General features: G+C 30.8%; 4 protein-coding genes across 4 annotated transcripts in view; 2 read left to right on the top strand and 2 right to left on the bottom strand.

Moving 5' to 3' along the window:
* The first annotated feature begins 662 nt into the window (after positions 1-662).
* Positions 663-3,458, top strand: LOC145313890 (uncharacterized). Its single transcript, XM_080153543.1, has 6 exons — positions 663-759; positions 1,089-1,137; positions 1,719-1,820; positions 2,350-2,419; positions 2,561-2,596; positions 3,289-3,458. Exons 1-6 carry the CDS (start codon positions 701-703, stop codon positions 3,405-3,407), a joined length of 435 nt encoding a protein of 144 aa, XP_080009669.1. The 5' UTR covers positions 663-700; the 3' UTR covers positions 3,408-3,458.
* Positions 3,347-5,958, bottom strand: LOC145313889 (uncharacterized). Its single transcript, XM_080153542.1, has 5 exons — positions 5,817-5,958; positions 5,405-5,484; positions 4,788-4,850; positions 4,233-4,296; positions 3,347-3,788 (listed from the first exon to the last, which is right to left on the bottom strand). Exons 1-5 carry the CDS (start codon positions 5,919-5,921, stop codon positions 3,570-3,572), a joined length of 531 nt encoding a protein of 176 aa, XP_080009668.1. The 5' UTR covers positions 5,922-5,958; the 3' UTR covers positions 3,347-3,569.
* A 416-nt stretch (positions 5,959-6,374) lies between these two features.
* Positions 6,375-11,736, bottom strand: LOC145313891 (motile sperm domain-containing protein 2-like). The gene is made up of 11 exons (XM_080153544.1): positions 11,663-11,736; positions 11,203-11,270; positions 10,961-10,993; positions 10,249-10,326; positions 9,563-9,626; positions 9,094-9,189; positions 8,795-8,862; positions 8,399-8,468; positions 7,958-8,000; positions 7,733-7,792; positions 6,375-6,579 (listed from the first exon to the last, which is right to left on the bottom strand). Exons 1-11 carry the CDS (start codon positions 11,717-11,719, stop codon positions 6,395-6,397), a joined length of 822 nt encoding a protein of 273 aa, XP_080009670.1. The 5' UTR covers positions 11,720-11,736; the 3' UTR covers positions 6,375-6,394.
* A 4,215-nt stretch (positions 11,737-15,951) lies between these two features.
* LOC145313893 (uncharacterized) overlaps positions 15,952-20,924 on the top strand; it is a 69,692-nt gene continuing 64,719 nt past the window's right edge. Inside the window, exon 1 of the mRNA XM_080153548.1 lies at positions 15,952-16,033. The gene's annotated coding sequence lies outside the window, so the exon portion shown is untranslated. The remainder of the gene's footprint in view (positions 16,034-20,924) is intronic.

Genomic DNA, 20,924 nt, shown 5'->3' on the forward strand with positions numbered 1-20,924 from the left:
GTTTTTTTTTCTTCAAATAGATTATTTGTGGTCCATTTGCAATATATGAAAACCCGCCGGTTTTGTCAAACAAGGAGGAGAAAGAAATGTGAAGAAAAAAAAGAAATACTTGGACAACCAAGAGAAACTTTTCATATTTATAGATAGATAGATTTGTTAAAACTATTTCCAAGCTACCTCCAGGCATAAAAACTTATTTATGATTGGTCTATACAATATAGTTGTGAAGGATATATATGAACTTGTAGTGTAATGTATAGAATTCCTTTCCTTTTAAAGCAAAGCGTGTTTAAAGTATGGCTTGGTTTCCATTAACAACTTTGGGTACTCGAGTATTTCTCTATGCAAAATGAGAAAGCTAACTATATCATTCTCTCTGCCTTAGTAGACTATAGTAACTTTATATATAGTAGTAAAATGTATATATGATTAATTATATTATTTAAATAAGATTATATTTTTAAAAGTTTTAATATTAATTTCAATTCGTTAACATAAGTATACAAGTACCTTTATCGTTAATTAAGTAGGAAAATTACAACAATCATATAGACAATATTCTAATTTCAGCAGTAAATGTCATAAAATCATCAAATAAGAAAAATCAGTTAGTACATACTTAATTCTTTTTATTTTTTCGTTGATTTTTTTCTGATTTATTTATTAGATTAAAGATGTAAAAATGAAATAAAAGAAAGAGATGTATTTTCGAAATTTTAATTTTTTTATTTTGTTTCTTTGTCTGTTAGAAAATTTCAGGTAAAAATAAGAAATATGTTTATGTGTAAATATTTTGACTTCAGTAAACCATTTAATATGCTATTTTGACATTACTTAACAAAAAGGGTCTAAAGGGATAAGCCAATGAACGATAAATTGGTATAATACATGTTAACAAAATTACCCCATCTGTTTATCAAGATTATTGGTTGAAAAGTTTGGATACTATGTGTAGATAACGAATTAGATTACGTGATTTAAAACTTTGTGTAATATTGATTGTAATTTACGGTTCAATGTTCCCTCCCTCCATGAAGACGGGTAAATTTTGCTCATTTCAATCACAATAAAATTTCCCAATTTTATAGAATTTCTGATGGTTTAAAGTGCTTTGAATGCGGCTCTGACTATAATCAGGTAATTTTTTTATTACTGTTTGAAATAATCATTTTTCAGAAAAGAGTATTTTCGTGTGTGTTTCTGTAGAATCATATGATGTAATTATTCTTAACAAAAAAAAGTCTAAAGGAACCATAACCAATTTCCGTGTAGTTATTAGCAGGGATCTAAAGAGATAAGACAATGATCGATAAATTGATAAAAAAAATCCATAATGATGATTCACAAAATTACTACTTCTGTAGATTACAATTGATGGTTATTAAAAAGTGAGGACACTAAACACAATGAACTATCCAATCAAAATTCTTTAAAAGTGTCAAAAGTTGTCAAGGCAACGAATAAAAAAGCGTTATTATAAAACTTTGAGGACTAGAGAAATAAACACTAAATATCCCCACGTCCACTTTCTCCCCAAGCTTTTAATCATAGTAGAATAAGGATAATCTTAATATGTTAACCATTTATTAAATATGATACAATCATACAAGATATAAATTTTCCATGGAAGTATAATTTTGAACAAACAAAAATTGGATGCAATATAGTTTTTCTTATGATGAAATATCTATTGATACTTACCAACTTATCTACTTTAGATTGGTTGTGAGAAATTCAATAAGTCCGGATCCAAAAGTGAATTTGAGACGGAATGCCCCGACACCTACAACAGTTGTATATCCACCATAGGAACATATGAGGTAACAATATTTTTGAAAATTAGGTAATGCTATAAAAAAATCCCAAAAAGACATTCACACAAGTTTAAATTTGAATTTAAATATCTTTGTTTTTGAGCAAAATGTATTTTATCAGAATCATCCTTATATAAAAGTAACAAGGTCAGTCTGTCTGACTGTTTGTACCCAAGGATCACACTATCTGCTGAATTAATATGGTTCTCCTTTACAATGTAGCTTCTCATAGGTACTGGGAAGGTTTTGTTTCCGATTGGAAAAATGGCCTTACCCCAATTCTTTTATAGTTTCTTTTCAAAAATAAAATTAAAAATGGGTGGAAGGTCGAGTATCCGCCCCCCCCCCCCCCCCTCAATCATATGTGCCCGTAAAGGCCTCTAGGGACATAGCCGCTAGTATATATCATATTATTATCTATACTTTAGTAAGATTAACTATTTTTCCAAATATGTAATTAGTATGCTATTTATTCATCTGTTTAACCTGCATATTATCCAACCTATTAATATCTATTGAAAAGTTTTGATTGTAGGATGTGAGTGTATATTCTCGTGGGTGTGGCAAAGGCAAAGCAACTGGGTACTGTAAAACAAGAACTTTAGGTATTAGAATGTTTTATATATCATAGTAAATTTGTAAATTTTTCACTTAGATTTAACTATAGGTAGTACATGTTAAGTATATAATTTTTAAATGATCTCTTTAAATAATGAATTGAATAATGCCATAATTTTTCTATTTAGCTGGAGGTGCGAGGGCTACCATCTGTAGCTGTTCAGGTATTATTAATCTACTTTATTATATAACTTGAATTGGCCAACTCTTTTGCAAAATAGCCTGATTTTAGAAAGTTTTGGTCGGTGTTTTCCTCAAATAAATTCTTGACTGTAGAATACGACGCTAAATTTACGAAAACTGAGGAAAAACCAAGTACAACTTCACTGGAGCAAATTAAGACGGGAGTGCAGAATTTTTGTTTGATCTAAAGCTAAGACTTTTTTTCCAACCTTTGTGGGGCATAGACCTAAGTTGTCTTAATCCTCCAGGGCTAATCAATACTTAATATAACATAACCTAATCTTTGGTAAAACAAAAATACAATTACTTTTACTAAACTGACCAAGCTATTTTTGCTTGATTCACTTCACTTAGAGATGCAATTGATAATGAGTATTTTTTACTTGAAATATATTTCGGAATGATGAAGTAGACTTTTTTCCTTTTAAATTGGGTTGAGAAAGATTTATTACTGAATGGACAATTACTTTTACTAACAACTACCCCTGTCTCATTATTTTTAATTTTTTTAATGGGAGGAGACGTTCTGTGGTTGCTAGGCACTTTAAGGAAAACCATTTTTGGAACATTCTCTCAAGCTCATTGGATTGTTAAAAAAGTAATTAAAGTTATTAATACCTTTTATAATGACTGTATGATAAACATTTCTACAGATATTTTTCTAATTTTTTAGGAGATAGATGCAATGAAGCTTATTTTGCAAGTGTTGGAGTCAAAACTGCTCAACAGCATAAATTCATAACATTTATTGTGATATTTGCATTTTTTATACAAAAATATAATAACATGTAAATTTATACAATTAGATGTTGTTTTATCAATAAAATTAACTTATAAATTTGATCAGGAATTTTTTATGGTTCTAAAATTAGGTTAAGAAAATAATGTTTTTTTTTCATTTCTAATTCATGATCAATTTTTACTTTATGGATCTTGTCATCCTAGTTTTTAATCCTATTTATACATAAGAACATAAAGAATATAAGCATAAATACAAAATATCACATAAGAAAACATCTTATTAAAATTTAGTGAGCTTTGGCAACGGCTCAAACTGTTGTCCACCTTGTCCAAATGTTGTAGAATTTGTTTGAAATGTTGCATCTCCTGTTGCATGGGAATTGGATTGTCGTCTGTGATTGGCTGGGTAACTGAGCAATACAGGCGTGCCTCCTAAATATGGAAATTATTTTCAGCGAAGCCGCTTTACATTTTAGGCTATCCATAAAAGCGCAGCTGTTATAAGTTTGTTTGTAAATACATAACATTAACATATAAGTAAATGTCTAATTAAGATAAAATGGAATCACAAGTTAAACCTAAAATTAAAATATGTTCCTTTAAAGTAAAACATGTTGTTAACTTATTGACATTAAATATTTAACGTAATCGTCCATCCTATTATTTAAAGTAGTAAGTTTTTTTTGTCCGAAGCTAAAGATAAAAAAATACTGCTCAAAATTGGTTTTCCTTTTTAGAATATCTTCACTGCATAAGTCCTGGGATGGCTTTAGGTTTTTTTTATTTTATTTTAGATTCAATACCCATTCTTACGCGATTGTATAGAGACCATAGATTGTAGGGGCACCGCAACTACTTTGTTTAATGAAGTAATACCTGATAAACATCTCCTTTTAAAAATGCTTCTTTTGCAGAACTTCCTGTTGTTGTTACTTTTGTTCTAAAAAAGAGAAGAAAAAATGTACAAATATTAAATAAAATCAATTAGTTTCATCGTATTTTCCCCGGCTTGTATTGGATTTAATTACTTGTTATGTTGGGTTTTGTTTAGGTTTATTTTAATCAAGTATGGATGGTCTAATGTAGGAGTTAGAAAACTGCAGGGTTAAAGCACACAGGAAAGGAAAGGAGCTTATGTGCACCTAATAGTTGTTATCAATTGTAGGTATAATTCAAATTCAACCATTTGATATTTACTCTTGTGGATTCTTATATTATTCATCCGAGAGAGATTTTAGGACAAGCAGCTTTGCCCATAAAGGCCTATTTTTCTTTTGGAGGGTGGTGGTACCTAACCCAAAAATAGTTAAAAACCTTCCCAAGACCTATGAGAATATACAAAAAAAGGCTCATCTTTTTGCAAGATCCTTCGGTACACACAGACGGAAATTCTGTTACTTTTATTTAAGAATAACTGTAAATCAATCCTACCCAAGTATTTGAAATTTCTCGTTTTGTATATTTCTTGGTCCTTTCGAGGTTGACACAAATATTCTAAAAGAATAATAAAGGTTTTTTTATATATACAGCTTTCCGCGGATAGAAAAATGTAAATTAGTAGGTTGATTTAAGTTTGGTTTTAGCCGAGTGCCCAAAAAAAATTGTACATAATGCGATACTATAGTATACATGATTATTCGGTATGGCTCAGAACTGGTTCTAATCCAGCAGATATAATTCGGTTTCGAACCCATACTGGAAAAGTAGTTATTTATCGATTCCAGTTTTTTTTACCCCGAGTGCCCGTAGAAATTTGTCAATAATACTATGCGATACATGATTATTCAGTATCCCTTAGAACCGGTTCTAATCCAGCAAACATTAATCAGTTTCAAAGCCATTCTGGAAAGAATTTCAAAGCATTATAAAGAGAATAGATAGAAGCAAAACTGAACTATACTAGATGGAATATTTTACAAAAGTGAAAAACACAGAAATAAAAAAATATAAATTCAAAGAAAAAAACTTAAATTTTATTATTATTTTGTAAAGCTTATACACATATAGGTAGATAGATAGACAGAATGATATGAATATAAAAAATTTACCTGACAGTTTTGGTCTCATTAGGTGGTACAATGGCTGTATGAGGTTGAACTCGGAAGATTTCAGGAGAGGTCGTCTTAACCTGAAATTTGAAGGAATAATTATTTCTGCTTTTCTTTTTGCGTTACACTGCTGTTTTTATAAACAACTAGCGGCTACGCTCCTAGAGGCCTCTAGGGGCTCTTAAGGTGTGGGGGGAGCCGAACCTTGTAAATTTTTTATTTTATTTTTGAAAAGAAAAAATGAGAAGGAAAAACATTTTAGGAGTTGAACCTTTTTTTCTAAGGGTGATTTATCTTTAAAGAATGGTGGTACATCTCCCAAAATAGTCATAAACCTTTCAAGGATCTATGAAAGGCTAAATTGTAAAGGAGGACCATAACGGTTTTGCTATTTTGCTATCCCCGTGATTACCTTATAAACAATTTCTTGAGAAGAAATATTGCTGATTTGTATGGACGCTTCCAAAGCATCTTCACTGCTTTCAAATACAAGAAATTTCTCCGGGGTTATCACCATCACGTTGCTATCCAGGTCCTGTGAATTTGGTGTTATACATTTTTTATTAAGTAGTGCAGCTATTTACAACTAGGGTTTGTCGGTGCAACTAACTGTTTGTCACCTAAAGATAAAACGATCTAAAGCAGTTCCCTTATTGCATTATATTATATTTTTACGGTTTTTCTCAATAACTTTTTTATGATCTTGCTGCAACGAATTATGTTTGTTAAAGATTTAAGAATTTTTTAAAGAGCAATAGGAAGGGAATAGGGGGGGGGGGTATTCGTATTCTTTGTTTATCACATTCGGTCATGTTAGGATAGGTTATATTAAGTACTAGGTAGCCCCGCAGAATGAACCCTTCTCGCAGAGGTTAGACATAGAAAAAATCAAAAAAAAACCTTATTATATTAACAATTTTTATCAAACATAACTAGGGGGGGGGGGGGGATAATTGCACGATAGGTCCTTTGAGGGAAAGCACAAAATATCTAACTTAATTTGTATGACCACCATTCCTGATCTGAAGCCTCCAGCAGGTTGACCTTCTTGACCTCTGGCTCCCAGGTGTAGGTCCATGGATCTTGTCCGCCCCAGGCTGCCAGCTGGTTGTCTGGACTTACATATTCTGACAGGGTCGAGCGGGTCACAAATTTGATCTTTTTCACCGCAGGCCCTAAAATAGTGGAGCTTTTTTTAAATTACAGCAAAATATCCTTAGAAAAGTTTTTTGAAAGATCTTGTTTTAAGTCGTAGAGCGGTTTACATAAACACAATAAGTGGACTAATTGAAAAAAAAACTATATAATTTAATAGGTTCATTTATAACTAGTTCCTTCAAAAACAAGGGTGACAACATCCATAAGTAGCGAAGCTCAAAAATTACAAATAGACGGAAAAAATTATGTCATAAAAACTTCAATAATAAAAATCACGAAACCTTTTGAAATTGTATATAGTATAATGGTCTTTTTAAGCATTAAGCTAATAAGAAAAATGTTAAAATCTAAACTTCGATTAAGCACCCCAACCAATAGTGAGTCATTATAAAACTTGGTCAAAATATGTAGAATGTTGACTTAATTAATCACTAAAAAATCCAACCGTTTATCTTGAACAGGAGTTGAGGAAATAACAAAAACTTGAAAAACTAGGAATCGATCTAGCACTCTAACAAATAAGGGTATCTTAATAAGACTTATTGGAAATATGTAGAGTGTAAACTTATTCAATCCCTGAAAATTTCAACTGTCTATCTTGTATAAGGATCGTAAAAATCATAAAAATCTAGGAATCGATCTATCGCCCCATCCAATAAAGGCATCTTAATAAGATTTAATGGAAATATGTAATATGTAAATTTATTTAATCCCAGAAAATTCCAGCCGTTTATCTTGAACAGGAATCGAGAAAATTACAAAAACGTAAAAATCTAGGAATCTATCTAGCACCTTAATAAACAGACAGACGGACAAAACAATGTATAGATTAGATGAGCATATGTCATAGGAGTTTTCACTAAAAATTTCAGCTGTCTATCTTTAATAGGAGCCGAGAAAATCTCATTCCCCCATAGCGTTACAGAATGACGGACGGACTGACGGACAGACAAAGTGAATTATAGAGTAGCTTCGCTACTAAAAACATCACTACTTAATTAAAATTAGTGGTTGAAACGTTTGTACACTCAACTTAATGAACCAACCAATAAAATTCAATGAAAGTTCCTAAAGTTGTTGAGCAAACAAATAACAAAACGTTATTGTAAAATTTTGGGGACTAGTGTAACAAACAGCGTAATGTCCTATATGTCCCTGATTTTACTATACCTGGAAGTAAGGGTTTTATGATTTTCCATCCTGCATTTAGAACCCAAGGCATCTCAAACACTAAAATTTACGTTCTTTTCTATCATTTTCATCAATAAGAATTCACTGTTTTATATTATTCAATTAAATTTTAATTTATCTTATATACAATAATCTTAAAGATGATAAAGTTTTTCTTTCTTTTAAAATAAAATATTTGGTACATTTTTTCAAACCGAATCTTACCAAGAATGACGTGAACCATGTGTGGATAATACTGTAACATCACCTATACAAAATCATATTAAATTGTTTTTTTTTCTCAATATTTGTATATGATAAAGAAATACAATAATAGTAGAATATAAACAAAAAGGTATATATATATTTTATATTTTTAAATACCAACAAAACAGGTAAATTCTTATATAAAAGGAACAGGATCTGTGTCAGTCCCCTACAAAATAAATTCTCATAGGTCCTGGAAAGGGTTATAACTACCTCAACCCTCTCAAGAAAAATCACGACTGGATAAAAATCCCTCCAACCAATTTTTTTTTAATACTATAAAAAATCTACAATTGAAAGTAGGAGGTCAACTCTACCCCACCTCAAGTGCCCCTAGAGAACTCTTAGGGAGTAGCCGCTAGTTACAAATAAAAAGAAGCTTTGCTACATTTGTTGTACCTGAATGAAGAATTGTATCAGTTCCAGGTCAAAATTTCGTAAACTACCTTTCTCACAATCAAACATTATCCTAAAATGCAAGTTTATAATAACATTATTTTTGAAGCACAGCTATTCAAAACAAGGGTGCGTTTGTCTGTCCGACCGAGTTACTCACAAGAATTTTCTGCAATTTTAGATAATCTTAATAACATCAAATGCCTGTAAGCTAAAAATTTTTATTTTCAAGGATTTATGGACAATTTCTACCAATATATAGTCTCACTTTACTACCATTGTCTAATTAGCATTGAGTAAACCTTTTCATCTAAAACGCTATACTACTTTTGGATATATATGTCCTTTCTTTAAATAGTTAAAATTAGTAACCATAAATTTATAAAATAGTGCACTCACGTTATTTGATCACCATTTTCTTCTCTTTGTAATTTTTCTAGATGATAAACTAAAAACTTCTTTCTTGCCTAAATAAATTTTAATGACTTTTATTTTTTTTTAATTTTATCATACAAAATATTTTTAGATGACTATTTAAAATCATTTTCATTAGCTATTGTTATTTATAAAAATTTAAAAATGTATTTTTTTTGTTTAGTGATAAAAAGATGAGATTTATGAGCAAGGGATAGCACATCGGAGGGAAAACGTTTTTGGACTCGCTATTTATTTTACTAAAAAAAAAAAATCAAAATTACCAAAGCCTTTTCTGAATCTTTATAATGATTTCTGACACAGAATACCAGGATTCTCTTTCCATCAAGATCTCTGTTTCTTGCATAGAGCCCTCCAGACTAATAAAAATAAGAATGGATAAATCTAAAAGAAATGACTGCAATAAGAGTTTGTCTGTCTGTCTCTGTCTAACTGCTGACCCATCATGGTTTTCCTTTATATTGTAGCTTCTCGTGGTAGTGGGAAGGTTTATAACTATTTTGGAAGAGGTTACGATCACCTTTCCACTTTCACTTTCTCTTTTTCAAACCAAATTTAAAGTAAGAAACATGTGATTGAATTTCCAAAAAAAAATTCAAAAGTCCGTAATTGGCGAATTCGAGACCGTCCGACGGACCAACGTTAGCAAAAGTATTTAATCGTTACAATTAAAAATCAAATGTGTGAATACAATAAAAAAAATATATTGAAATAATCAAGAAGTCGTCTTACATCTTTATCTCCTTGATCAAGATCGTCTTCTGTTACACTCCTAGCTCCAAATTCTTCTCTCCATCTAAGTTAAAAAGATGGGTACAAATAACATTAAAAGTGTAGTTATATGGACCCAAAATTTGTATCCTTAGGGACATTTTTGTTGTTGAATTTCTATATGCAATGGTTTAGTTTATGACACATAGATTAATGTTTAATTCCAAGGAAATATTTTGGTGAAGGTGACAGGTGCGATTATACCCAGAGATGTAGGGATAGGTAAATGGGGAATCAAAAGAACAAATGAGCAAGACAAGAAAAGTTGCTTTAGTTCTAGTTCCCAAAGTTCAAGTCAGCCCCAAAAAATAAATTTAAAATCCATTGTCCTATATCCCTGGATAATTCCTTGTTTCATCCTTCACCAAATATATTCTCCCTGACAAACATAGGGGCTTGAAGGATATCAGTCTTTTCTGCCCATGTTTGAGTTTAGTTATTTATCGCATCGTATCATAAACACTTTCCTCGGATATAAAAGTGTACAATTATAAGACTGGTTTTGATATTATGATTGTACATTTTTATATTCGTAGAAAACTGGATATAATACGATGCGATACATGATTTTTTTGGTATGGCAGAGAACCGGTTCTAATCCAGCGGATATTAATCGGTTTTGAAGCCATACTGGGAACACTTTGTACCTGAGAGATAATAAAGCAAGATGAAAGGTATCATTCAATTGATCATTGCCTGGCATAAAAAATGCATGGAACCAATATCTAAAATTAAAATAAAGTTATAATAGGTTAGACGTATAAAATTTTGGTATTTTGGTGGAAAATATCTTGTAAATTAGCTAGGTGGTGATTTTGATGTTTGTTTGTTGTTAAGGCACAATCATTCATTTTGTAAGGGTGAAATATGTAACATTAATTAAAAACCTATCAAAAAAACTTGTTTTTTTATTGACTGGAATCGGGAACCAGGTTTATCTATAATATCCCCAATATATAAGCCTATCATAGAATAGTTTATCCATCCTTGAAGATTTGTAAACATAGCGGGTCCACTTTATATTAACTACTATTAGCGACTACGCCCCTAGTGGCCTCTAGGAGCCTTTGGAGTGGGAGGAGGGAAGGAGGAAGTCAACTTTAAATTGTAGTTTAAAAAAAAAAAAGGTTCGGCACCATAGTCATACAGTGGCGCCGCTATATTTTTTTTTGGGGGGGGGGATTTTAATTTGAAGGATACCCTCAAATACCAAATATTTATGAAACTTTATAGTACCTTTGAGAAGCTACATTGTAAGGAGAACCATATCGGTTCAGCGGTTGACGATATCTACGGTACAGATAGACAGACACTCACAGATCAAGTTTTAATCTAAGGATTTATAATGAAAAACTTTACCTGTTTAAGAATTTTTCATTGTTCATAACCTCCCTGCAAAAATATATTTTTTATTATTACTTGAAGCAGCCAAAAAATATCTATTTAATACAAAACTTTAAACAGTATAGATGAAAAAGGCATAAAAACGAATTATATCAATACTAAGGCCCACTTCTAATGTAAAATCCCTATTGAATAATTTTCCAGTGTTATATCAAAAAATGACGACTTTTAATAAATAATTAAAAAGGAAAAAATGCCTGAAATCCAAAGGGTGAAATTCTTCTTCATATTTTTTCAATGAATTTATAAGGTAAGCTCTTTCCTCCTAAAACATTGTTTGATTAATTGCTAATCATACAACTAGAAAAATCGGGGCTCGGCAGTCGCCTTAAAAGCCTCAACGAAATTAACCTTTTACAAATTTATTAATAAGCTGTTAGTCTAAATCTGACCCAAAAATGGCCATCCCTCTTATAATTTTTTTTTTAAAGTATGCAAACGGATTTATATTTGAGGCTTATTTGCTAGTTGTAGAAAAGGTGGTATCCCTTCTTACCATCTAAGAAAAAATTAATAGATATAAAATAAAGTTTTAAGAGAAATCCCAAAAGAAAGATTTTTAAGAAATGCATAATTATGACACAATTAATAAATAGATAAACGAATAAATATAATGAAATTAAACAGAAAAATATAATTTAATTCTAGTTTGGATACCTCGTTTGGTTCTGCATCTTCAACTTTGGCTCGTTTTGGTGGTCTGTCTTCAGTCATTCTCTAATCTATAAGCTGAAATTTTTTTTAAATAGACATATTTTATTTTTAATCTGATTTAAACATGATTTCATTATTCATTTTTACTGCCACAGCCGCGCATCAGCCACCTGTAGGCCTCAGGAAAACCTACCTTTTAGAATTAAAAAAAAACTTGCGTCTTCGCCCACAGCCTCTAGCCGTATTTATTTTAATTATTTTCTTGTCACTTTACTACAATCAATGTTGATAACTGATTTAAACTAAATTTAAATTGTCTGTTAATAAAATATATACAAGATATATCAACTATTAAAAGCAAGTTTTAAGCATTTAATCAAATTTAGTCACCAAAATCATTGTACTTTTTAGTCTTATTGCATTCATGTCTATCAAAATTTGTATTTAAACTTTTAAAAGTAGTAAAAACATATAATTTTAATGGTTTTTGTCAACTAAATGATATTTAATACTTTTTTGATATGATGACAAATTAATTTCTGTTTAACCATACGCAAATTTTATTTAAAAGCTTATTTTGAAATTCACTAACTATTGATAGAATAACTAAGTTAACGTATTCCAAGTCCACGTAGAAACTGTTGAATATAGTTAGTACGTATATTCGTCTGTCTACTTTCTTTATGCTTTCACCTAAAGTTTCTCTTCTAAGCTTATTGCTCATCTCGAATACCCCCCGCCCCGGAATTCCTTTTCTCTTTACATGCACTCAAGCATGGTGTGCATTTAAAGCAGCTAAATATCATTATTGTGCAGCTACTCTATAATAAGAGTATGTACTGCTGACTGTATCTTTGATATCACAAAAATTCCGATTTCTATTATTTTTCTGTTGTTCTATTATTTTTCTGTTGTATGTAATTAAATTTTGACATGTGAACTAACGCAGCAGCTCGTCGGTCTTGTTAGACTATAATCACAATAGTGATTGGGTGTGACCTATTCACACCCACGACACCCCTGTAGGTTATCAAGGAAGTTCAGATACAGCGTTGGATACAATCATGCGCTATAAAAAATATAACTACTTTAAAAATCAATGTAATTAGTATCATTGTAAAACGGAAGGGCCAACAACGTCTCAGTTGTTGACCAATTCCGCATAGCCAGTGTGGCTATTAAACCCAATGCAATATTGTATCTTACTTGTTGATTTCCAAATAAATATTATTTCCAAATAAATATTATTATATTATATTATTATATACAATACATAGTGTTTATAGGTAATTTATTTAATTTATTATTATTAGTTTTGTATAAACATAATCAACTGCATTACATGCAACATCCCATATTCTCTTTCCATCTCTCTCTCTCTTTTCTATGAAAACAATTTCACTCTCTTTGCTTTTCTCTCTTTTATCTTATCTTGGTTCTCTAACTCTCTTCTCTTCTGTTATCTTTCCTTTTCTTTGTTCCTCCCTTTGTTTGTCTCTGTGTCTTCTCTTTAACATTCTTATTCTATCTTTTTCTCTTTCTTTTCTCTTTCCCACTCCTCTATATCTCTTTCTCTTTTAACTTTCTATATTTTTTTTCCTCTTTTACTCTTGCTTTCTCTCTCTCTCTCTCTCTCTCTCTCTGTTTCTCTCCCTCTCATAATATTGTACTTTGTTGTCCTAGGAATCAGTATTCTAGAAATCAGATATATAGGATAATTATATCACTTAGGAAATAACCTCAAGCTCAAGGTTTCTTCCCTAGCATCTAGGTACTCTCCTCAAAGGGAGAAAGGTATAAAAGCCCAATACTAACCATCACAAGACTTTAATTAGAAATAACAAAACATAAACCAACCAGGTTCAGTGGTTTAGCGAGATATTATCGTATAAACAAACACCTTACTACCTTATACATTAGGACTATCATTTTTTATGAATGTTTGTGGTTGTACATCTTTGTTGCATAATAAGTCTAAGAACCAAGGTATTCATAATTTTATCTGAGAAACTACGTAAAGACTGCATCATACCCTAGGATACAAAAACAATAATAACATCGTCCATAAAAGTAAAGCTTTAAAATTACACCGTATGTCAGAACTTAATAAGCAGGATATTAGTTTTTAAGCTAAACTTAATTGTATATAAATAGGAGAGATTAGATAGATAGGATAAATCTATCATAAAAAAAATCTTTTCAAAAATTTAAGGAACTCATCATGCAAAGTTTGAAATCGATAGGACAATTTTAACATGAATTAATTGCCGATCAGAGCTTTTCGTTACGGCCAGAATCTAAAAAATCTCTACAAAAACCATATGATTGTACCCTCGAGTACATTTATACTTTGACTCTTTGAGTACATTGTAATGTAATGTTATGCTTTTTAGTTTCATCTCATTCCTCCCCCCCCCCCCCTATCTCTTTCTCTCTCTCTCTCTCTGTTCAACTCTATTTATCTCCCTCTCTCTATCTCTCTTTATCCATCTCTCTCTCTTTCTAAACACAAACATTTCTTCTTGGGACCTCTCGGAAGAATATACATAGTGTTTTTGCAATAATGTTAATACAGATATTATTAAAAGTAGATAATGATTACCACTTGACCGCTTGACTTTGCTTTTCAGGTCATATTAAGTGTAATTTGGAGAAACACCTGGAGGCTAGGAACGATTATTTATCGAAGCTTTAATGTAAATCTTTATATATTAAATGGGAACATGATTATTGTATTTTAAAATAGAAAATACTTGTAGCAAGATTAAGAAGTAATAGAAATTATAACAAACATAGATGTTTAACATCCGCTGACACACAAGAAATTAATCCGCAAAGGTTGCTAAATTTCTGCTGTATTGTTGGGATATAGTTTGCTCTCTCGGAAGAAATGATACCAACCCTTACAGAATACACACACACCCTTTTATTCAAACTATATCAGGCAGGGAGGGGACATTGTGACTGTTTATTACACTTTTCCCCAAAGTTTTACAATAACGTTTTCTTGCTATTAGGCTTAACAATTTTGGGAACTATTATTGAATTTTCATTGATTGGCTCATTAATTTGAGTGCCATGTCATTGATTTTAATCTATGAAGGGGTAATTTTGTGAACTATCATTGGGGATGTACGTCATTGTCTTAACCCTTTAGATCCCTGGAAACTATACATAAATATGTAGCATTTTTATCCCATATATACTGACTAACTTTATGTACACCTACCACTGGGTTTTCCATGTTGTAAATAATATTTATTCATCATTTAAGAATTTTTTAAAAATTTCTCAACTAATTAATTATATTTATTTAAAAGTAAGAAGATGTGTGTCTGTCTGTTCAGATCTCGCTAACCTCTTGACTGATATGGTCCTCATTTACAACTTCTTAGAGTTTAGGAAAAATGTTTTTCTTCTACTTTTATCTTTTAATCCTAGAATTTTAAGTGTATATTTGACACCCCCCCCCAAAAAAAAAAAATAGATGCCTCTAGGAGCGTAACTTTTAGTATTACTTATGAGAAGATACAAATGTTTAAATTGTGCAATGAATATGGTAGAAATAACAATAATATTTTAACTATTTCAATCCTTTGCCCAAGCATTGTAAAAACACCCTTTCCCCCATTTTCTTTGTATACCGTGCATGTATCTTTTCTTTCTCTATGCTTTTCTATGTGTATTTGTATACCAATCTATCTCGGTGTTCAAATAAAACATCATAAAGAATACAAGATATGTACTAACGGATACAGGCAAACATCATGTTACTTTTCTACCATGATTTCTATGCTAATCTATCTAGGTATCTTAACAAAACAACATGAACATTGATATTTTCTTTGCTTTAGAGTTCCTAACTTTTTGTATCGTAGCATCTCTTTAACTATATTATGTCTGTCAATCCGACTGTTCTTTGATAAAAATGTAATTTGTCTTTCAGTAGAAAAGACTTAGATTAACATTCTTAGTTAAAACTCAAATAACTGTCTTAAAATATCACATTTTTCTAATTATTGTACAGGATTTTCTAACATATAGCTGTATTACATTTTACTGTTTTTAATGAAAAAAATTATTTGGTTTACGGGAACACTATCCTTCTACCAATCTTTTTCTTGTTCTCGGACGGAGCAACTCAACTTTTGGCGGTTCCTTGACTTTTTATCCTTTAAATCACAGTACATTTAAGTTATTTGTTACCTTGTTATAGAGCTGTGATTTGACTGTAAATATTATTTTCAGAACTCGCTTTAACTCTTCTCCTTTATACTCTGAGAGTGAATCTTCCGTTAGTAAAGAATCATCTCTGGTTGGGAGCGGAGGATTCTTCTGATAAAAGAGTTTGCGGATTTTTTTTGAATTTAGAAGGTAAGATTTATTATTTTTTATAATTGATACAGTTTTATTAGTTTTAATATATATTTATAAAAAATATGTCCGATGTACACTATTACTATGTTATAAAATGCAATTTACAATCAGTTTTTATCAAGATTTTTTGTGCGGCCACTGATGAAAGACATTGTAATGCATTATTGCCATATAAAGTACATAAAAACCAACAAATCAAGGATGTAAAAAATCTGTATTATTCTGGATGTCCTGTAAAAAAAATGCTCTAAGATCCAAATTATAAAAAAAGCTTAATTTTTATGAATACAAAACTGTTAAGCTGTACTTTATATTTTTTACTTTTAATTGTATTTTTTTCAATTTCTGTTTAGTAAATAAAATAATTAATCTCTTAATATTGTGTGGTACCTCATAGATATATATTATTGAAGGGTTGAAAATCAATTCAAATTGTCATTTTGTCTCTCTAAAAAATTATACACAGTTTAGCGTGGCTGCTATTCCTATGGAAATGTTTAGTATTGTTGTGGGTTTATACAGTTATTTATGGTATTATAGACATCTTTCCGCGGTTAGTAAAATGAAAAAGAATAAGTTATTTTGTTGACATTCTTGCAAGATAATGATATTATAGTTTGTGTATAATGTGTACAATACATTTAGTTATCAGAGAAAGGGGACAATGGGCTGTATATAACACTAGTCCCCAAGGTTTATAATAACGTTTTCTCATTCGTTTGCTTTACAACTTTGGAGACTTCAGTGAATTTTGTTTTATTAAGTTGAGTGTTCAAACATTTCAACCAGTATTTTTAATCTACAGAAGGGGTAACTTTAAGTATATCATTGGGGATGTACAACAATTTATCAGCCATTGTCCTATCCCTTCAGATCCCTGTATAGTTATAGTGTATAGTAAAAAGAAATATGCTTTTATCTTGTAGTAATAAGTAGTTTTTCTAGTATTTGTATTGCTTTCTTTGTATTTTTGGGAGCTACTTTTGTGTTTATTGTATTTTATAATAGAAGATTTAATGCCTTTATTCTAAACTTAAATCACGTTTCTATTATTTTGTTTATAGCATATTTTACCCCCGCTGTATTAAAACCGGTTTTCAGACATATATACTGAAATATCATGTATCGTATCGTTTTACAGACAGTTTTCCATGGACAGTAAAATTAAATTTACAGGATTAATTCTAGTTTTGTTGTCTTTGCGGAAAACTATTACTATTACACTTTAATAAAATATTTATTGTTTGAATAGTTTACCTAAACTTTACATTAAGGTAAATCCTTTTTATAGCTTAGTGGAACATATTACCCTCTCCCTCCCCCCCCCCCACCCCCTATCTTAAGGGAAACTAAACCTGCAGGGGTATTTTATTCCTTACCAAAACTAATATAACTATCACAAATAAGTTCTTATGCGTGCAGGTTACTTCACCAACATTTTACTTTTTACATATTGATTTTGACAATTGCATTTATTCTTAGGCACCCCAAAAGTTTCAAACCTAAAATGTGAGTTTTCACACTACATGATTTTTTAACCCCTTGCATGTCCTAGCTTATAGACAAAATTCACGATGATTGAACATTTACAAATATTACTATGCAGGGAGTAAGGGAGGGGACAATGGATCGAATATTCAATTTTCCCCTCTCAGACTTTGGGTACTGGCTTAAAGGGAATGTGCAAGAATTTAGCAGTTTCTGACTGAGTTTGGGTACTTGCGCATGAAATGCCGCTACTCGTTATGTATGTTTTGAATATTGCAGACGGGAAGAAGAGATAAGGGAAGTTGGGGCAGGGGAAATAAACACACGTTGTGTTAGTTTGGAATGTAGCAGACGGGGAGAAGGGAGGTGGGGACAAGGGGCAAGGGAAATAAACAGTATAAAAAGGGGCAGTCATATTCTTGCTTGCAGCTGGCCGGGTCCAATAATCTTGAAATATAAAAATCACACAAAAAAACCTCAATATATTTCATCAAAAACAAGTTTTGATTTCACTTTACATGACGCTATGGAAATCTATTATTCAATTAACAATCCCTTTATAATTTCCTACAAATTTATTGGATTAAACTGGATTTCATGCCCTTTCTTTGATAACTCTTATATTGAATTAATTGCCCATTGTCCCCTCCCTTACTCCTTGATTACTATGTCACTTTAACATAAATTTCCAGTATGGCTTAGAACCTTATTAATATCCGCCCATACTGAAAAATCATGTATTGCATCGTATTATAAACAATTATCCACTAATTTTAATATCAGCGGAAAGCTTTCTGTATTATGATGTCACTTTAACATACATTTCTTGACTGCATTTTAAGATATTTACATATGACGTCAAAAAATGCTCGCGATCAGCAATATGGACATATATAATATACAATTATTTGTGTGAAATTAAACCTTTAAAACATTTATGTTTTTTTTTATATCCTGTACTCCAACAAGTTTTAATTAAAGATATAATGAATTAAAAGGGGCAACGAGGGATAATGATAAGATTATGGCCGATAAATCTATTTACATTACCCCTTCTGTAGATTACAATTAGTGGAGGAAACGTTTGGAAACCCAACTTAATAAACCAACCAATTAAAATTCAATAAAGGTATCCAATGATGTTAAGCCTTAACGAGTAAGAAGACGTTATTATAAAACTTTGAGGACTAGTGTAATAAACAGCCTCATGTCCCATCTATCCCTGGATACAAGTAGTTCAAGGAGAAAGCCATACAAATATTACATAATCAAAATAGTTGAATATCTTTCTCTGTCTCTGCTCGCGTAGAATGCCGTAAATATTTTGTGTCAAGAAAACCTAAATGATTGATTAGTCATTTAAGTCAGATGTAAGAAGTGCAAGAGGGGTTATGGAGCTGTTTTTATACTAGACCCCAAAGTTTTCTTATTCATTGACTTATCACTTTGAGAACTTTAATTGAATTTTGATTGGTTGGTCCATTATGTTAAGTGTCCAGGTTTTTCAACCACTATAATTGTAATCTACAGAAGGGGTAACTTTGTGTATTATCATTAGCTATGTATTGTACATCCATTTATCGGTCATTGTCTTATCCCTTTAGATCCCTGGATGTTCATAGTGAATTCCAAAAGCATCATGAAAATAATTTGCATTAATAACTCATATGCATCTTAATTAGATAGTTTCCTTTAACAAAGGTAATTAAAACTTTTTTAATAGTCATATTCTATTTCAATCTTATGCTTAACTACTTATCTAGATAATTAAACATTTACCAACAAAGACAATTATGTTGCTAAATGAAAACAGACAAACCTTTTATGTTAATGTGTTATTTAGTGTAAATAGTAATGTCAATTATTCATCAAAGTAAAGATTTTTAATGGTATGATATTGGATTTAAAATACGTGGATATATTGACAGGAGAAAATTCGTCATCAATTTAGGTTGCTAATATCGGCCTAATTTGTTTGTCAGTTTGTTCATTCAGTAGGAGGGAAGGGGATGAGGTAAATGGGATGGATGAGGAGTATCATTTTATTAGAGTATATGAAATTCTGGTGCAACATCCAAGTAATAATGTATCGACTGATCTAATAGACATTATCTGTTTTAAGAGTAGCTGCGCTTTACTAATTATCCAACCAATATATTCTGTTGAATGAAGCCATTGATAAAACTTTGTTAAATTAGTTTAACTCCCATCATTTCAATTAAATAATTTGGTCCCATTACAAAATTTCAGGTAAGTGGATAAATAAAAATCATTTCTTAGAAACTCTTTATAGTGCCTATAAAAGGGGATAAATTAAAAAACTTTTGCCGAATTACCGCGAATGACATTTAGAATAGTCCAGTAGTACGTATATGCCGTCATTCGGAATACTTTGACCAAAAGTTTTTCAATTTAATCCCATTTTTATAGGCACTATATCGACAATTTCTAACAATTTAAAAGTCAATAATTTATTGATATATCTTTTCTCTGCCTGTATTAAAGATGTCTTGAATTTAAAAAAATTTCCCTAATTTTTTTATTCCATTATACCCGATTTTATCCCAATAAAACTATGAAAAAATGTGACAGTAGCCAAAATTGTGCATTTGTTCTACTTACCAGTTCGTATTGAATGAGGTTCGTAGCCGCAGATTTAAAGAATGTTTAGTTCTTAATTTAGCGGATTGATTAAGGTTTAGAATGAATCTAGGGAGGGAAAGGACATTTGGCTGTTTAATAAACTAGTTCCAAAAGTTTTATAACAACGTTTTATTATTCGTTGGCTTAATAACATTGGGGACGTTGATTTAATTGGGGAAGTTGGGTGGCCAAACGTTTAAACCACTAATTGTAGTTTACAGAAGGAGAAATTTTGTGTATCAACATTGGGGATGTACATCAATTTATCGACCATTGTATTTTCCCTTCAGATCCTTAAAATAAAAACTTTTTCTGCTCTGTTTACCCAAGGAAGATAGGTGGTTGAAAGAAAACTGTTTTGCCTCAACTTTTAACTAAAAATTGTCAAAGAAATATCACAAAAAATTATTATTTAATGAATAAGATTCTAACGGCTATCGTTACCCTCGAAATAAAAGGTTTAAGTGCACAATCTCTTAATAGGTTACATGTTCAATTAATTAATGGAACAAAGAGGAAAGAAAGTTAGAGTGGAAATTATTACGTCATTATTTTAAATGTATCTTATTCTATTGTTGTACATATTTTGTTATAAGTCATGTTTACTGTACAAAGTTAACCAATGGCAGTCCATCCTTCCTAGGATCTGATTTATAGGTGAAAAATACTGATTGATCAAACCATTGATTTAAGTTTTTTTACTACAATCTTTTTAAATTTTAGACAAAGCTCTAATGAAATAAGATAACTGACTTGA

Source organism: Acartia tonsa, chromosome 3 (assembly GCF_053477335.1).
Source record: "Acartia tonsa isolate MP-2025a chromosome 3, ASM5347733v1, whole genome shotgun sequence".
Taxonomy (NCBI): domain Eukaryota; kingdom Metazoa; phylum Arthropoda; class Copepoda; order Calanoida; family Acartiidae; genus Acartia; species Acartia tonsa.

Excerpts from the sequence above, each read along its gene's own strand:
- LOC145313889 (XM_080153542.1), bottom strand. The coding sequence starts at position 5,921 with ATGGTGATAACCCCGGAGAAATTTCTTGTATTTGAAAGCAGTGAAGAT. Across the intron at positions 4,851-5,404 it reads AATGAGACCAAAACTGTCAG|AATATTTGTGTCAACCTCGA; the intron begins GTAAATTTTTTA and ends TTATTCTTTTAG. Across the intron at positions 4,297-4,787 it reads GAGAAATTTCAAATACTTGG|AACAAAAGTAACAACAACAG; the intron begins GTAGGATTGATT and ends TCTCTTTTTTAG.
- LOC145313891 (XM_080153544.1), bottom strand. The coding sequence starts at position 11,719 with ATGACTGAAGACAGACCACCAAAACGAGCCAAAGTTGAAGATGCAGAA. Across the intron at positions 10,327-10,960 it reads AATGAAAAATTCTTAAACAG|ATATTGGTTCCATGCATTTT; the intron begins GTAAAGTTTTTC and ends TTTTAATTTTAG. Across the intron at positions 8,469-8,794 it reads GAAAATGGTGATCAAATAAC|GATAATGTTTGATTGTGAGA; the intron begins GTGAGTGCACTA and ends CTTGCATTTTAG.
- LOC145313890 (XM_080153543.1), top strand. The coding sequence starts at position 701 with ATGTATTTTCGAAATTTTAATTTTTTTATTTTGTTTCTTTGTCTGTTA. Across the intron at positions 1,821-2,349 it reads CCACCATAGGAACATATGAG|GATGTGAGTGTATATTCTCG; the intron begins GTAACAATATTT and ends TTTTGATTGTAG. Across the intron at positions 2,420-2,560 it reads CTGTAAAACAAGAACTTTAG|CTGGAGGTGCGAGGGCTACC; the intron begins GTATTAGAATGT and ends TTTTCTATTTAG.